Source organism: Monodon monoceros, unplaced genomic scaffold (genome assembly GCF_005190385.1).
Source record: "Monodon monoceros isolate NGI ecotype Baffin Bay Population unplaced genomic scaffold, NGI_Narwhal_1 Super_Scaffold_1, whole genome shotgun sequence".
NCBI lineage: Eukaryota > Metazoa > Chordata > Mammalia > Artiodactyla > Monodontidae > Monodon > Monodon monoceros.
Genome location: NW_021703765.1, coordinates 15,269,248 through 15,284,955, shown reverse-complemented (window position 1 = coordinate 15,284,955; position 15,708 = coordinate 15,269,248). Strand labels below are relative to the sequence as shown.

Here is a 15,708-nt window from a genome sequence, read left to right as displayed (position 1 = left end):
CCCGTTCATCGCTCGGCAGGAAGATGGATGATTTTCGGAGACCGTTGTCCCAGCGCTCCGGCTCGCTCCAGGGAGACGTCAGAGCGCTGGGGTCGGCGGTGGAGAACCCCCCTGCGCCCCCGCCCGGGCTTGCATATAAAGTCGGGGCGTCGTGGAGGCGGCGGCGGCGGCGGCGGCGGCGGCGGCGGCGGCGGCGGCGGCGGCGCTGCTCTGAGGTCCCGGTCCTCCCGTCTCTCCTCTGCGGTGGAAGCGCACTCTCAGCCCAGCCTCACCGCGGCGCTCCGAGGGCTTCCCGCCGGGACCATGCGCGGCCGCGACTTCCCGCTCGTCCTGCTGGCTCTGGTCCTCTGCCAGGCGCCCCGGGGACCGGCCGCCCCGGTGTCGGCGGGCGGAGGGACCCTGCTGGCCAAGATGTACCCGCGCGGCAACCACTGGGCGGTGGGTGAGTGTCCGGCGCGCTCTAGTCCTGGCGGGACCAGCCAGCCGAGGGGGCCAGTCTCCCCATCTCTCAGCTTTTCTGCGTCTCTGCGTTGGGTGTTGGGTTTTGCTCCGACCTTTCCACTCAGACGCCAACCCCGTTCTCCCAAAACTCCACCCTGCCCTTCAGTATCCCGGGAAGCCGTCGTTCCCTCGGCAGCCTCCGGCTGGTCCCTCGGTCCTTTCCCGCTCTCTTCCCTCCCCCCCCAGGACACCCGAGCCAGCGCGCAGCTCTCCAAAATCCCAGCCGTACGCGGAGATCACCCTCCCTCCGCATCTCCCAGCACCCCCTTTTATCCGTCTAATCACAACCCTGTCTGGCACGGTTCTCTCCCTGAACAATTTTGGGGAGCTGGGTCCCCGAGCGCGTCTCGGAGCCCTGGTCCAGCCTGGCGGCTGCGCCTTTACCCCCGGCAAAGCCACAGGTGTGGGACACGGGGCGCAGCGCCCACCCTGGGTTTCAAATCTGTTCGGCAAGCAGCGCCTGAATCCCACCTCTATTTGGGGCTCGCCTGAATTTCCTCAGTCCTTCTTTGCCTTGCAGCGATTTTCTTTTCCCTGCCCTTTTGCCCAACCCTCCCTCCTTCCATCCGGCAGGCTCGGTGCTCCGGGAATCACACCTGGTCTCCACGCTGATCCCGGGTCTCTGTCCCCGAAGTCCTCGCTTTTCTCCGCCTCTCTTCACGCTCTCCCCTAGCTCCTTCCCTCTTCCCCCTGCCTACAAGTCCTGCTTTCCAGGCACGGGCTTGGAGGTTCTCTCGTCCCGGCCCCCGGAACCGCAGCGGCTTGGACCGGGTCTCGGGCCGCGGAGCGCGCACCCGCTTGCTTCCCCGCAGCTAGGAGGCAGGTAGCGGCACCGCTGCTTCTCGCTGCTCCAGCGTCACCCCGGGGCTCTCGGCCGCGCCGAGCAGAGCCTCTAGCAAATGATGCCAAGAGTTCGACTTCCTCAGACAGCTCCCCACACAGCCATCTACAACAGCTCTAGCATTTCCCGGGAAGCTGGTCGGTCCCTAGAGAGATTTAAGGCGGTGTGTGTGTGTGTGTGTGTGTGTGTGTGTGTACGTGTGCGTTTCACGATTTCCTTAGTCATCTACTTAGAAGTAGGGGAGGGTGTGTTGGAAAGATACTTGCTAATTCAACTCTCAGAGGATTTACAGACTCTCGGGGTGAAGACTAGGATGAATTTAGAAGATGGGGTGAAGCTAGAACTGCGCGTCCTCAGCTCCTGTGCGCTGTGTAGGTTTCCCTCAGAGAAATGGAGCGCTCTGGGTTGCGATAGAGTAGTTTTCATTATTACTGAAAGAATCATTTGCCAAGTCTTGGCAACCCCAGGGATGAAAGTATTTGTCATCTTTGAGGGACACCCGGAACCCAGGAGCCTGGTATAGAGAGGAAGGGTTGGGATGGGTGAAAACCCTTGCACTTCCAGAGAGAAGGGTGCTTAGAAGATGTTAAAGAAGCCAAACCTAGAATCGAATCGATGCCTAAAAAGGGCTCCTGGGAGTTTAGATCAAGTGGTCATTGTCCAGTGCGGCCAGCGGCCAGTGGGCTGGGAAGGTGGAATGAAACTTCCAGATTTCCAGCCTCTTTTGCTCATCCATGTTTTTGTACTAAATATATATGCGGGCCTCTCACTGCTGTGGCCTCTCCCCTTGCGGACGGAGCACAGGCTCCGGACGCGCAGGCTCAGCGGCCATGGCTCACGGGCCCAGCCGCTCCGCGGCACGTGGGATCCTCCGGGACCGGGGCACGAACCCGTGTCCCCTGCATCGGCCGGCGGACTCTCAACCAGGGAAGCCCTAAAAAGACTTATTGTTAATGTAACCCTTGCAGGCTAAACGCAGGACAAGAGAGTTAGCTGGGAAGCTATAATCATGGTATTTCTGACGCAAGCCAACGCTGATTGCTGTGATTCCAGAGCACATCAGTCCCCAGGTCTTTCGGGTGTTGGCCATTTCATCACCCTTCATGGTGGTACTTGGGCATTCCCAGCCCCAAAGTGTACTGACCAGTGACACCCCCAAATTGTCTTATTCTCTTATTTGTTCTCGAACACACTCTTTTTCCTTTTTCTCCCTTGACTAACTGTGCAGAGTTGATGAAGAACAAGGGAAAGAGGGAGGTGATATAGAAAATTGCATTTAGATTTAAAATGACATTGCAGTTGCGCAAAAGTTTGCTTTGGGTGGACATGCCCTCTGTTGGAATGTGAGCATTCACAAGGATGAATGCCATGTTAGATTTTAAATTGAGGTTTCTGCCCTAAGTAAATGCCTGTCCTCCTCAGTCACTGAAGACATGGAGGTTAGTTTTAATTAATGCAAACGAAAGCTACATATTGCTGTCCGGGAAGAAGCTGTTAGCACAAATTTGCAGGTTTGTTAAGTGAATTGCTTCTTCCAGCTGAGAGAAACGTAATGTGGCCATGGAAAAACAAGTTAACAGACTGAAAACGTAACCAATTCTTATCTGTCTCGATGTTCATGGAAATGTTTTGTGTGCCATGAAAATATAGGTCAACACTAACACTGGTAACTATCCCCTGTGCACCCATGAAATGTTTCTGGTCATGGTTCTAACTCTGATGTGGAGCACGCCGTGGAGGGTTGAATGCTGAGCACCAGTGCTCAGCTGCAGAATGGCGTTACATGATTGTGCTACCCGAGCTACTGTGAAATACAGCTGAAGCATCACTCCAGAAAAACTAGCTCTTAATACTCAACACTTTCTGTCTTAATGGATATTTTTTGAAGTTAGGATAATCTTCAAGTATGGAGCTCAAGAAAATTCTTTTCTGTTGCAAGCCTGCCATTTTAGTGGTATTTTTAAGTGATTAAAGAGGACAAAAGCTTCCCCCCCCCGCCTGGCAAGGTTTTACTTTTTCAAGTGCCTATCTTTTGATCTCCATTATTATTATACGGATACATAACAAATGATGATGGGAGAAGAGATGGAAGTGGGCATAGCGTCCACGTTGCCATGGAGACGATTATTTGGTTGACGTTAGCTAGCTAAGAAGTGCATTAGGACCCAGGGAACGTGTGCTTCCCTGGGACGTTCTAGATGGCGCACTTTCCTTAGAAAAAAGAAAAACATTTGTGGTCTAGGGGAGGGAGTCTGAACACCCATCCACCAAATATGCAAATACTGAAATTCAGTACAAGGTCCCAAAGATCTATGTTAAATCACCCACAGAATGCAGGCCCATTTTAGCCTTCCATTGTAGAAAAGTCACAGAATTCTTCAAGCATGACAAAAATGAAGTTATTTGTAAAAGCATCTCCATCATCCCTCTGCTTCATTGCCAATAACGCCTTTCTCATTTCCAGCATCCTAACCAGATGATAGACAATGACCGAGGACAAGAGCAACTGAGGTTATTACTGGGAGCATCAGATTCTAATCCCACTTTCCCATTATCATGATTCGATTTCCTCCATATTTCTAAGCCAAATGATTTGCTACTTCCTGGGAGGTTGTGGAACATAATCACTGTGATGGCTAAATGCAAAGTTATTTAGTAGATATCTGGGTACCAAGTTCACCAAGCAGATAAGTGAGGAGCCAGTTTTTCAAGATTCCAATGCTTCATTTGGGACAGTGTCCTTAATAGAGTCTTAAAATTGTGTGCAGTGTCAGGTCCTAAGTGACTTGGCAAAGCTCACACTGCAATGCAGGAAAACCTCATTTTCAGGCTCCCCAGTACACACAGAATTAATTTTTCTGAGTTGCATAACGGAGTAATGACGTAGTGATATATGATCTCCATTCCTTTTGATAATATTAGAAAGCCTTTGGCAGACCTTATCCTTATTTCCAGACCCCAGAATGATTTCTAACTGCCTTATATCCTTAGGAAGTTCAAAGACACTTCAAAGCAGTATAACATCGTAGAGTCTGGACTGTGAGCTGATTTTAATCCCAGAATCTTTACTTGCATGTATGTGACTTTTGGCCAGTCTCATTTTCATCAAAGTTATTACAATGTGGATCAAATGAAATAATCTGCATTTAAACATCCTGTGAACTGTAAATACACACACAAGCAATAGAGTTACTGTGAGGGCTTCTCTCTTGGTGGACAGAGCAGCTGGGAAGGGGCCTCCTTCCATTTGCAGTGACTGAGGTCTGCCACGTACTATTTTCATGATGCTTGCCTTATATCTAATGCCAGTCAACACTGGAGCCACAGAGAGCTCTTTCCTTGTGAGCTTTAAATCAAAAGCACCATAGTTTTACTAGTGTTAGAAATTTGAAAGTGCTATAAAACCCAATTACAGAGAAATGGAGAAAATCAACTGAAGAAAGTAAATAAGATAATGTGAGTATATTCAAGCAACGGGCTAAAATGTAAAGAATACAGACCTTCAATACCATACCCTTCTGACCCTAAGGCTATCCCCATTTGCATACATGAATTTCCATGTTTTTAGTGGTTTGGCCTCCTGCACAGCAACTTTTATTTGTTTATATGGCAAACGCTCATCTCTGGAGCTAATGATAAACTTTGGTGACCATTTTAGACCTCCAAGAGAAAATTCTGCATTTATATGGCTGAAAAGTGTTGGCCAAAACTTGTCTTCAACCTGTGTTTCATTACAAACTATAATTTCTAGGTACAATTTCTAGGTGCAATTTCTAGGTTCAGTCTCAGCTAAAATTCTAAGAAAGTTTAAATGAAAAATTCCTTTGCTACGTTTGTATTACAGGTAAGAGGAAAGCAACACCTTTTAATTAATTAATTTTAATTAATTAATTAATTTATTTTTGGCTGCGTTGGGTCTCTGCTGCTGTGCACGGGCTTTCTCTAGCTGCCGCGAGCGGGGGCTACTCTTCGTTGTGATGCTCGGGCTTCTCACTGCGGTGGCTTCTCTTGCTGTGGAGCACAGGCTCTAGGCGCTCAGGCTTCAGTAGTTGTGGCATGTGGGCTCAGTAGTTGTGGCTCACGGGCTCTAGAGCAGTTGTGGTGCACAGCTTAGTTGCTCCGCGGCGTGTGGGATCTTCCTGGACCAGGGCTCGAACCTGTGTTCCCTGCATTGGCAGGCGGATTCTTAACCACTGCTCTACCAGGGAAGTCCGAGCAACACCTTTTTAATCACGCAAAGAAAAGCACGGAGACTTTTCTTTTCAGGAACAATTCAAGATTGACTGGGGTAGATGTTCGAACGCCATCATTCAGCTAGGAATAGAATTCGGTGCACACAGAAATGGTGATAGAATTTTAGATATGGAAGGTTCTTTCGATGTCATCTGGTCCAACATGTTCATTTTATTGTTGATAAAACTGAAGGTTCGGGATGCTAAATGACTTGAGAGAGGTCACCTGGCTAGTTAGCAGAGGGGCTGGGACCAGACCCAGGGCTTCTGAGCTGCAGTTTGAATTCTGTCCATTCATTAGGCGTTTTGAGTAGGGATCAAAATCTGTCAGTCGTTTATGAACTATCTCCTAATAATATCAATAAAATGCTATTTATCCCACATTTAGGAGAAAGCAGCACAAACACAATTGGTGCCCTTTTTAATTTCTTGTTCATTCATGCCCCTGGGTTAAATTTGTGGCGTTCTGTTTTTGTTGGGGTTTTTTTGAACCAGAGTATATGCCTGTTTTATTTGTTTATGAATGTGGCATTGAATTTTTTTTAAATTGAAGTATAATTGACATACAAAATTATATAAGTTACAGGTGTACAACATAGTGATTCATAATTTTTAAAGGTTATACTCCATTTACAGTTATTATAAAATACTGGCTATATATTGTTTTTGTTTTTGAACAGGACATTTAATGGGAAAAAAGAGCACAGGAGAGTCCCTGTATGTTTATGAGGGAGGGAGCCTGAAGGAGCAGCTGAGGGAGTACATTCGGTGGGAGGAAGCTACAAGGAATTTGCTAAACCTCCTAGAAGCAAAGGGGACCAGAAGCCATCAGCCACCTCAACGGGAGCCCCTGGGCATTCGCCAGTCTACCTGGGATTCAGAGGACAGCAGCAACTTTAAAGACGCGGGATCGAGACTCAAAGGTATAATGAACATACTGGGGAAGTGGGAATGGGGTGAGGAGGGGTCGGGGAGGTAGGAGGTGTTTGGGGAGAGTTGGAAGGAGGGGAGGTTTGAGCAGGGAAGAATAAAACTGTTCAGAGGTAAGACTTCACAGCAACTACATCGGGCTGACATCAGTACACACTCAGAAAATGAGTGGCCAATCCTCATGCTAGCTTTTCTTTTCAACATCATAAATTATTTTTCCTCTTAACACATCAAACTCCAATTTAGGAGTTTTGTTAGCAATTGTGCATTGATAGGATTTTTTAGCCTACCAGACCCTTCCAAAATATTTTGATAGTGAGGCCATAGATTATTTGAGTTGATCCCTGTGGATCTACAGATATGTTTTTTATTAATTTATTTATTCATTTATTTTTGGCTGTGTTGGGTCTTCGTTTCTGTGCGAGGGCTTTCTCTAGTTGCGGTGAAGGGGGGCCACTCTTCATTGAGGTGCGCGGGCCTCTCACTGTCGCGGCCTCTCTTGTTGCGGAGCACAGGCTCCAGACGCGCAGGCTCAGTAGCTGTGGTGCACAGGCTTATTTGCTCCGCGGCATGTGGGATTTTCCCAGACCAAGGCTGGAACCCGTGTGCCCTGCATTGGCAGGCAGATTCTCAACCACTGCGCCACCAAGGAAGCCCGATATGTTTATTTTTGATGAACACTAGTGTAAGGGCCTATTCACAGAAGCTTTTGGAAGAGAGCATTCTTGTTTGCTACTTTTGATGCAAAATAGTACTCCTTCATATTTGTTCCAAGATTACCTAGCTCGGGTCTCATCCTAATATTTCAAAACTTGGTGAAAATATCTCAGGTCAACTGATCTGTTCAGTATATGATTTTATAGAGGATAGGGGAAAAGAATTATAACAAATTGGCATTGTTTAGATACAAAGAGAGTAAATGAGATAGAAGAGAATAAAATTTATAGGAAGAAAGCAAGGCAACTGAAAATGATGTGATTCTCATTAACTTTTAAGAAGTTTCCATGAAATTTATCATAAAAGGCAAAAATAATCATTACAATACTCCTAATAATAACAACTGCTAGTTTTAGTGAGTATTTTTTATAATCCAAGTACTGGGTGAAACACCTTACCTTCATCCATTTCCTCGGGTAATGCTCACAGCAGTCTTAGGAGAAAGATTCAGGAAGATTCTATTATTCTTTCCATTTTAGAAGTGAGGAAACTGAGACCAGTCGTGCAGCTTTTCAAGGGAAAAGCCCGCGCTGTCTGCCTTGGCCAGTCCACTGCCATGTGAGGCATCTTCTGGGAATAGTCCTCATTGATCTTAAATATGAAGGATACAGGATGCAGTAGCATCTTTCCCTCTCGATGTTTCTGCCAATAAATAATATTGTGTTTCACTCACAGACCTTGGAGAGTTCACCATGTCCCTCTTTCATGGTGGGTAACTCTGATTGATGACCCCTTAACAGAGGCTCAGGGCTGGCGTGGCCAAGCCTCAGATGGTTTCTCCAGAGGGAGGCTTTATGTGTCACCACTCTTCGGTCTACTGTGGATTCTCTGTGCTAAATGCAGAGCAAAAATAAAGTTCCTTTGTTGCATTAAGCACCTAGAGAGAAAGTCTCTGGTAGCCTTTATTCAGAGAGAAAATCAGGATTCAATCAAGCAATACAGAAATAAGTATCAACTTTGTACAGAGCCCTGAATGACTAATTCTCTTGTCCACACCCTTGTCTGTGAATAGATCACGTGGTTCTAAAGGCTCTCGGAATTTGTGATTGACTTCTTGAGCCCCGGCTGGCCTGGCCTATTCTTGGCCAAACACTGAAATGGGGCTTCCCTGGTGGCGCAGTGGTTGAGAATCTGCCTGCTAATGCAGGGGACACGGGTTCGAGCCCTGGTCTGGGAGGATCCCACATGCCGCGGAGTGGCTAGGCCCGTGAGCCACAACTACTGAGCCTGCGCGTCTGGAGCCTGTGCTCCGCAACAAGAGAGGCCGTGATAGTGAGAGGCCCGCGCACCGTGATGAAGAGTGGCCCCCGCTTGCCACAACTAGAGAAAGCCCTCACACAGAAACAAAGACCCAACACAGTGAAAATAAATAAATTAATTAATAAACTTCTACCCCCAACATCTAAAAAAAGAGAGGAAAATAATTACATTTATAATTAAACAACAACAACAACAACAACACTGAAATGGACTTACCCTCATAGCTCATTCATTAAATAGCCCCCCACGCCCTACCACGTTATTAATCTATAGTGCTTCATTTTGACCCAAACAATACCCACTTTGAATTGCTTTATTCCCCCAAACTTAGCTCTGCATAACTTTGGAATGTTTTGAAAAATGCAACTCCTTCCGCAAGGATCAAAATTTTTCTGCCATCTTCAGAAGGACATTCTGTAAACTTCAAAGGCAATTGCAAAAGAATAGCTCCAAAAAGGTCTCCGAGCAGCAGTTCTATAGGATGGATTGGGTGGCCAGTCACAGAAAGTGACTGCGTTAAGGGGACAATACTTATCAGTATACAGTGTGAGCTGGAAAAGCCATCTTTTTCTAATCGGGCCTTGCTTTTCTATTATATCTCTTTATGCTTTGTTCCTCTTTTTACAAGCTCAGAAAGCCCATCTCATTTAATTCCACCTCAGATTGAATAACTAGCTATGGCACACATTGGTACCATTCTTTTGGATGTATTTCCCAGCAATATGAAAAACAATTTGAACACTTAGTTTAGTCTTTGCACAAAACCAAAACAGTTTATCACTTCTCTTGCTTTGGAAATTCCACCTCAGTGAATGTATGTTGATATGAAAACTGAAAACATCCTACAATTATCTTATTCACAAGGAGGAAGTACCAGAAGAATCATTCTGTTAGAAATCCTTATATCTCTCAGTGTTAGAAAGAAGTTTAGTAATGTAGCTGAGCATTATCAGAACTAGCAGCAGGAGGCTTCCCTGGTGGCGCAGTGGTTGAGAGTCCGCCTGCCGATGCAGGGGACACGGGTTCGTGCCCCGGTCCGGGAAGATCCCACATGCCGCGGAGCGGCTGGGCCCGTGAGCCATGGCTGCTGGGCCTGCGCATCTGGAGCCTGTGCTCCGCAACAGGAGACGCCACAACAGTGAGAGGCCCGCGTACCGCAAAAAAAAAAAAAAAACTAGCAGCAGGGATTTTCAGAGGCTGAGGACTTTTCTTAAACTTAAAAAACTATCCACATATACTCCCCTCTCCCGTTTTAGTAACAAAACATCAAGTCCTGTGGCCAAATCTCCCAGAGCTGTAGTTAGAAACTGAGCATCTTCCTACATTTTGATGACAAAGATATTTACTTGATTCAGAAAAGATTCATGTAAATGCGCACTGAATCTAGACTACTATGTCACAGCAAACAGGAAGTTTTTAGCAACAATTATGGCCAACCATTTTCAAGGTGAACCTAAATCTTTTAACTTTACCCTTCTCACAAAAGTTAATGGAACTTTTACCCTATGGTTTCTATAACATGAAACAGTGTTCAGCTCAGCTCCAGGCCCTAATCCATAACCCTGGATGTGGCTGTGGATTGTCCTGAGCTTCAATGAAGGTTGAGGTTAGCCTTTGGGTTCCTTTTGTAATTGGGACCCAGTTCATTGTTTTTTGAAGCCTAGGATTTTTTCTCTTATTTGGCGAGCACGAGGAAAGGGAACTGGGGAATGCATTGCTGGGGGGTTTACGGAAAGGAAGTAAATGTACAAATTTGCTCTCACTTTTAAGGGAGAGATCCCACTGTCCCATCAGATCAGTACAGAGAATAGAAAGGTTCTATTTATTAATATGTGAAATGCTCCAACAGAAGCTCCAAATATAGGGAAAGAGTAACTAAAATGCTTCTGATTACCCTGTTTCTATGAAGGCGGGGGCCAGCTTCACTCTGCTGGCTCCCACCTCAGAAACAGTGCCTCCCAGTCACAATGGCCAGCTTCAAACAATCTACACACAATAAATGCTGGAGAGGGTGTGGAGAAAAGGGAACCCTCTTGCACTGTCGGTGGGAATGTAACTTGATACAGCCACTATGGAGAACAGTATGGAGGTTCCTGAAAAAACTAAAAAGAGAACTACCATATGACCCAGCAATTCCACTGCTGGGCATACACCCTGAGAAAACCATAATTCAAAAAGAGTCATGGGGCTTCCCTGGTGGCGCAGTGGTTGAGAGTCCGCCTGCCGATGCAGGGGACACGGGTTCGTGCCCCGGTCCGGGAAGATCCCACATGCCGCAGAGCGGCTGGGCCCGTGAGGCATGGCCGCCGAGCCTGCGCGTCCGGAGCCTGTGCTCAGCAACGGGAGAGGCTGTATGGCAGCATCTTCAGGCAGCCTGGCGACCCTTAATAGTGCAGCCTGGGCTCCTGGGGAAAAATGAAGCTAATTGGTCTGTGTGGGAATTGAACCCCAGGCCCTGGCTTCATTATCACCTGGTCAAAACAATGGAGCCACAGAGCAGATAATAACTAATCTGAGAATCTCAGTAATTCCTTTATTAGAAACAAACGGCTGGTCTGGACGTTGGGGAACCTGAATTGCCAGAGAATCTTGGAAAGTGTAATAAGCTCTCATCTGGATAAAAAGTGTTTTCTCATCTCAGAGGGTAAAGGGTGCTATATGGGAACAAAGAAGTGTTTTAAAAGGAAAGCTACTTGGGCTTCCCTGGTGGCACAGTGGTTGAGAGTCCGTCTGCCAATGCAGGGGACACGAGTTCGTGCCCCGGTCCGGGAAGATCCCACATGCCGCGGAGCGGCTGGGCCCGTGAGCCATGACCGCCGAGCCTGCGCGTCCGGAGCCTGTGCTCCGCAACGGGAGAGGAAAAAAAAAAAAAGCAGAGCTACTCATTCTTCCTTCAGTCTTAGTTAATTTGAACAGAAGACACAACAAGCCAACCACAATGCATTTAGAACTGGCAGAAACCCCGATTGCCTCCTCCTCCCAAGTTGCCCACACGACTACCATTTACAGTCATGGGTTTATAATATTGAATTGTGTAGTTCATAAACTAGCTTTGATTTGTGGAATGAGGCATTGCCAAAGAAGCAAAGTAACAATTAAGATCCCACAATCCTTAGCAGTCTCCCTACCCAGCTGCTACTTTAGTAACAAATTCCTGGGGATAATACATGTAATTTCCAACTTTGGTCAAACTATACCTGTGTAAATGAACTTACGAAACAGAAACAGACTCACAGACATAGAGAACAGACTTGTGGTTGCCAAGATGGGGAGGGGGTGGGGGAGGGATGAATTGGGAGTTTGGGATTAGCAGATGCAAACTATTATACATAGAATAGGTCCTACTGTACAGCACAGGGAACTATATTCAATAACCTGTGATAAACTAGAGAGGAAAAGAATATGAAAAAGAATGTATGTACATGTATAATTGAATCACTTTGCTATACAGCAGAAATTAACGCAACATTGTAAATCAACTATGCTTCAATAAAAGAAATTTAAAAAAATAAGGTTTTCTTTAAAAAATATATATATATATATATATACACACACACATATGTAGTCATATCAGAACACAAGTTAAGCTAATATAACAAAAAGACCTGAAAATATAGTGGCTCCCCGAAAGGAGGAAGTTAACTTCTCTCGGGGGACAGCTGTTGTTCTCAAGCATTAACGTGCTCAGAGTCATCTGGAGGACTTGTGAGAGCACAGATGGCTGGGTCCCATCCCCAGAGTTTCCAGTTCTGTAGGTCTGGGGTAGACCTAGGAATCTACCTTTCTACCAGTCTCCCAAGTGATACTGATGGTTTATTGGGATGGATTTACTTTTAGCATTAGACTTTGACATCACTAACTACGTTTGCTTAACTCTTTCTAATATTTTTTAAGTTGGTGGACTCTCCAGGTTCTCAGCGTGAAGGAAGGAACCCCCAGCTGAACTGATACTGACAATGGTGGCCTCCCTCAAAGAAGGAAAACAAAACCCTCAAGAGACTGCGTTCTATGGGCATCAGTTCTACTGGGTCATCAAGTTTCCTTTATGCAAAATACTTAACTATTCTTGTATCTTTCAACTTTGACTAAAGTCATGATTTTCAAGCAGCATCTTCTGGTTTGAACTTGTTTGCTGTGAATAGTTGTCCATAAAGAGTGCTCCAATTAATGTTCTTTACATCTGGGCTATTTGTCTATTAGATTCCAGTCCTTGTTCCCATTCACAATAAAAGCTTAAACATATTGTCCAAAAGGCAGGTAGTTTTCTTATTTCAATTTCAAATGAGAGGACAGTGATTAATACTGAGATTAACAAACAGGTTGACAGTGAACTTGTGTGCTCATTGATGAAAGCAGGCTGAATTTTTAGCTTTGCTCTCTGAAAGCCACTTACTGATTCTTTGTAGTGACTTAGAGCCTTTATAGATGCCACTTACTAGAAGCTCAGACTTGCTTTATCGTTACCCAGTCGGATGCGCTAGGTTGAACATAGAGGTTGGCCTTCTTCATCATATAATAATTCCCATCTCTTCAGCCCTTACCATGACTAGGTATTTTGCTGATGGTACTGATATTCTCCTCAAAATAGTTTCATAAGCTGAAAATGATCCGTCTCACTTAATAGCTAAGGAAACAGAGTTAGGTCAGCTGACTTGCCCAAGGTCACACAGTAGATGGAACTGGGATTCAAACACCTAAAGTCACCAGATTTTCTGTAGCACTTGACAGTTTTTCTATTACCTCATTTTGAGCCCCTCTTTCAGTATATTTAAGCCTAGCAAGTAGCACTGTTTCTTCAAAATTCCATTGCCAGCCTGAGAGAAGTAGTCCCCGGAGCCAGATTTAGTCAGCTCCACAGCAAAGGGAGAAGATCGGTTCCAGAGATTCCCTTCCATTCTCAGAGAACATGGCCTGGCGGTTCACAACACTCCCCAGTTCCATTTTTATCATGCCATTCACACATTAACAGATTTTAAAGCTTCTTTGCCATATGTTTGGATTTCCTTCATTTGGGGAAATCACATATGAAATGGTGAAGAGATTTATCTTGCCTTTGTTCTGATTATCAAAGAACCACATAAGATGTGATGTGTTCTAATTTCTTTTAAAATCACGTTGATTCCCAACTTATCCAGAGCCAGACCAGGGAAAATATGTGAGGTGTGTTTTCAGTGTCCTGTCGCCTTCCTCTTCTTGGGACGCCCTGGGCCTCTCTCCCAAGAACTCGATCCTGAGCTGAGTGCACGAAAGCCTGCCATGCAGCTCAGGATGAAGGGGAAGCCCTATCACCAGGATTCACCCTCCAGCAGGACACTCATAAAGATGAAAACAACCTTCTAGACCCAGGGGACGTTTCTCCAAGGGTGGCATTTCAGGTAGGGAGAGGAAGACAATGCTTCTGGAATAACCCCATCTAGACAGTCACTTGTTTGGTTGTTTCATGAGAGTAGATGTGATCCTATGTTTCAATTGCAATCGTTTTTCCCTCATGTGCCCTGACCAAGACACAAGAACTGCTCACTTGAATCCCTTGACCCTTGCAGGCGCCTAAGTACCAAGCCCTGGTCAAGACTAGAATCCCTTTATCCATTTATCTGTCCTTGAATGGATAAAGAAGATGTGGTACATATATACATTAGAATATTACTCAGCCATAAAAGAGAATGAAATAATGCCATATGCAGCAACATGGATGGACCTAGAGATTATCATACTAAGTGAAGTAAGTCAGAAAAAGAAAGGCAAACATCATATGATATCACTTATATGTGGAATCTTTAAAAATGATACAAATGGGGAATTCCCTGGTGGTCCAGTGGTTAGGACCCTGCGCTTCCACTGTGGGGGGCCTGCGTTCGATCCCTGGTCAAAGAACTAAGATCCCGCAAGCCGCGTGGCATGGCCGAAAAAAAAAAAGATACAAATGAACTTATTTACAAAACAGAAACAGACTCACAGGTATAGAAAACAAACTTACGGTTACCAAAGGGGAAAGGTGAGGGGGAGGGATAAATTAGGAGTTTGGGATTAATATATACATACTACTCTATATAAAATAGATAATCAACAAGGACCTACTGTATAGCAATACTCTGCAATAACCTATATGGGCAAAGAACCTGAAAAAGAATAGATATATGTATACGTATAGCTGAATCACTTTGCTGTACACCTGAAACCAAACAACATTGTAAATCAACTATACCCGCCCCCCTCCCCCCCCAAAAAAAAGAAACAAAGAAAGAAAGAAAAACTATTAGAATACCTTTACTTAGGAGAGATAGCTTTCCGGGCTTCCCTGGTGGCGCAGTGTTTGAGAGTCCGCCTGCCGATGCAGGGGACACGGGTTCATGCCCCGGTCCGGGAGGATCCCACATGCCGCGGAGCGGCTGGGCCCGTAAGCCATGGCCTCTGAGCCTGCGTGTCCGAAGCCTGTGCTCCGCAACGGGACAGGCCACAACAGTGAGAGGCCCGCGTACCGCAAAAAAAAAAAAAAAAAAGAGATATAGCTTTCCCTACACGGAGAGCTTTCCTGAGCACTTGTTTGCAAGTGTAGCCCCGTCACCTATCTGTGTGGGCTTATTGGGTCAGGGAATTTTCAGCTGCAGATAATAGCATCCACCTTGATCCACATTGAGTTGTTTAAGCAGAAAAGGAAAACTCCAAAAAAGCCAGGTCTCCGATAGGTTGACGAGATGGCTGCCACGAGCTCTGCTACCCCTACAGCATTCTGCAGAACTGCTGGAGTTAGCACTCTCTTGCATTGCCTCTGCCACTACCTGTGCCCCTGGCATTATGCCCCTCAAACTCTCTTCCGCCCTTGGCTTACTTCCAAATCAGAGTTTTGAATGTCTGCGTCTGATTGGTGGAAGCTAGCCTGTATCTAGCCGTGAGGGAAGCTGGGAAATGTAGTTTTTAGGGTTCTACTTTGGGAACACGAGACGAAAACTGTGGGACCAGACAACTAAAAATTGGCACTTGCCATCTGCTTCTACAAGGATGAGGTCACTAGCCACTGTAGTCGCTGACCTTCAACACACCTGAAAGGAGTTCAGGAATGAGGCACTCTGTGCTCTGGGAAAAACTGGAAGAACAGGTTTTTAGATAATTAGATATTTTCAGGAAAAGATTTTTATGAGCCCAACTCTTGCATTTCCTCATATCTATAAAAGCACTAAAATCACTAATGGAAACACCTGCTCCTCGTGACCAGCAGTAACCCTCTTG

General features: G+C 45.8%; 1 protein-coding gene across 5 annotated transcripts; it reads left to right on the top strand.

The window, feature by feature from the left end:
* Nucleotides 1-303: 303 nt before the first annotated feature.
* On the top strand, nucleotides 304-12,782 carry GRP (gastrin releasing peptide). Of its 5 annotated transcripts, XM_029223093.1 has the most exons (4): nucleotides 304-442; nucleotides 6,255-6,497; nucleotides 9,291-9,295; nucleotides 12,376-12,782. In XM_029223093.1, exons 1-4 carry the CDS (start codon nucleotides 304-306, stop codon nucleotides 12,427-12,429), a joined length of 441 nt encoding a protein of 146 aa, XP_029078926.1. In that variant the 3' UTR covers nucleotides 12,430-12,782. The 5 variants fall into 5 exon arrangements, with proteins under 5 accessions (XP_029078926.1, XP_029078942.1, XP_029078919.1 ...); XM_029223109.1 differs by lacking the exon at nucleotides 9,291-9,295 and having other exon boundaries at nucleotides 6,255-6,492; nucleotides 12,385-12,782; XM_029223086.1 differs by lacking the exon at nucleotides 9,291-9,295.
* The last annotated feature ends 2,926 nt before the right edge of the window (nucleotides 12,783-15,708 follow it).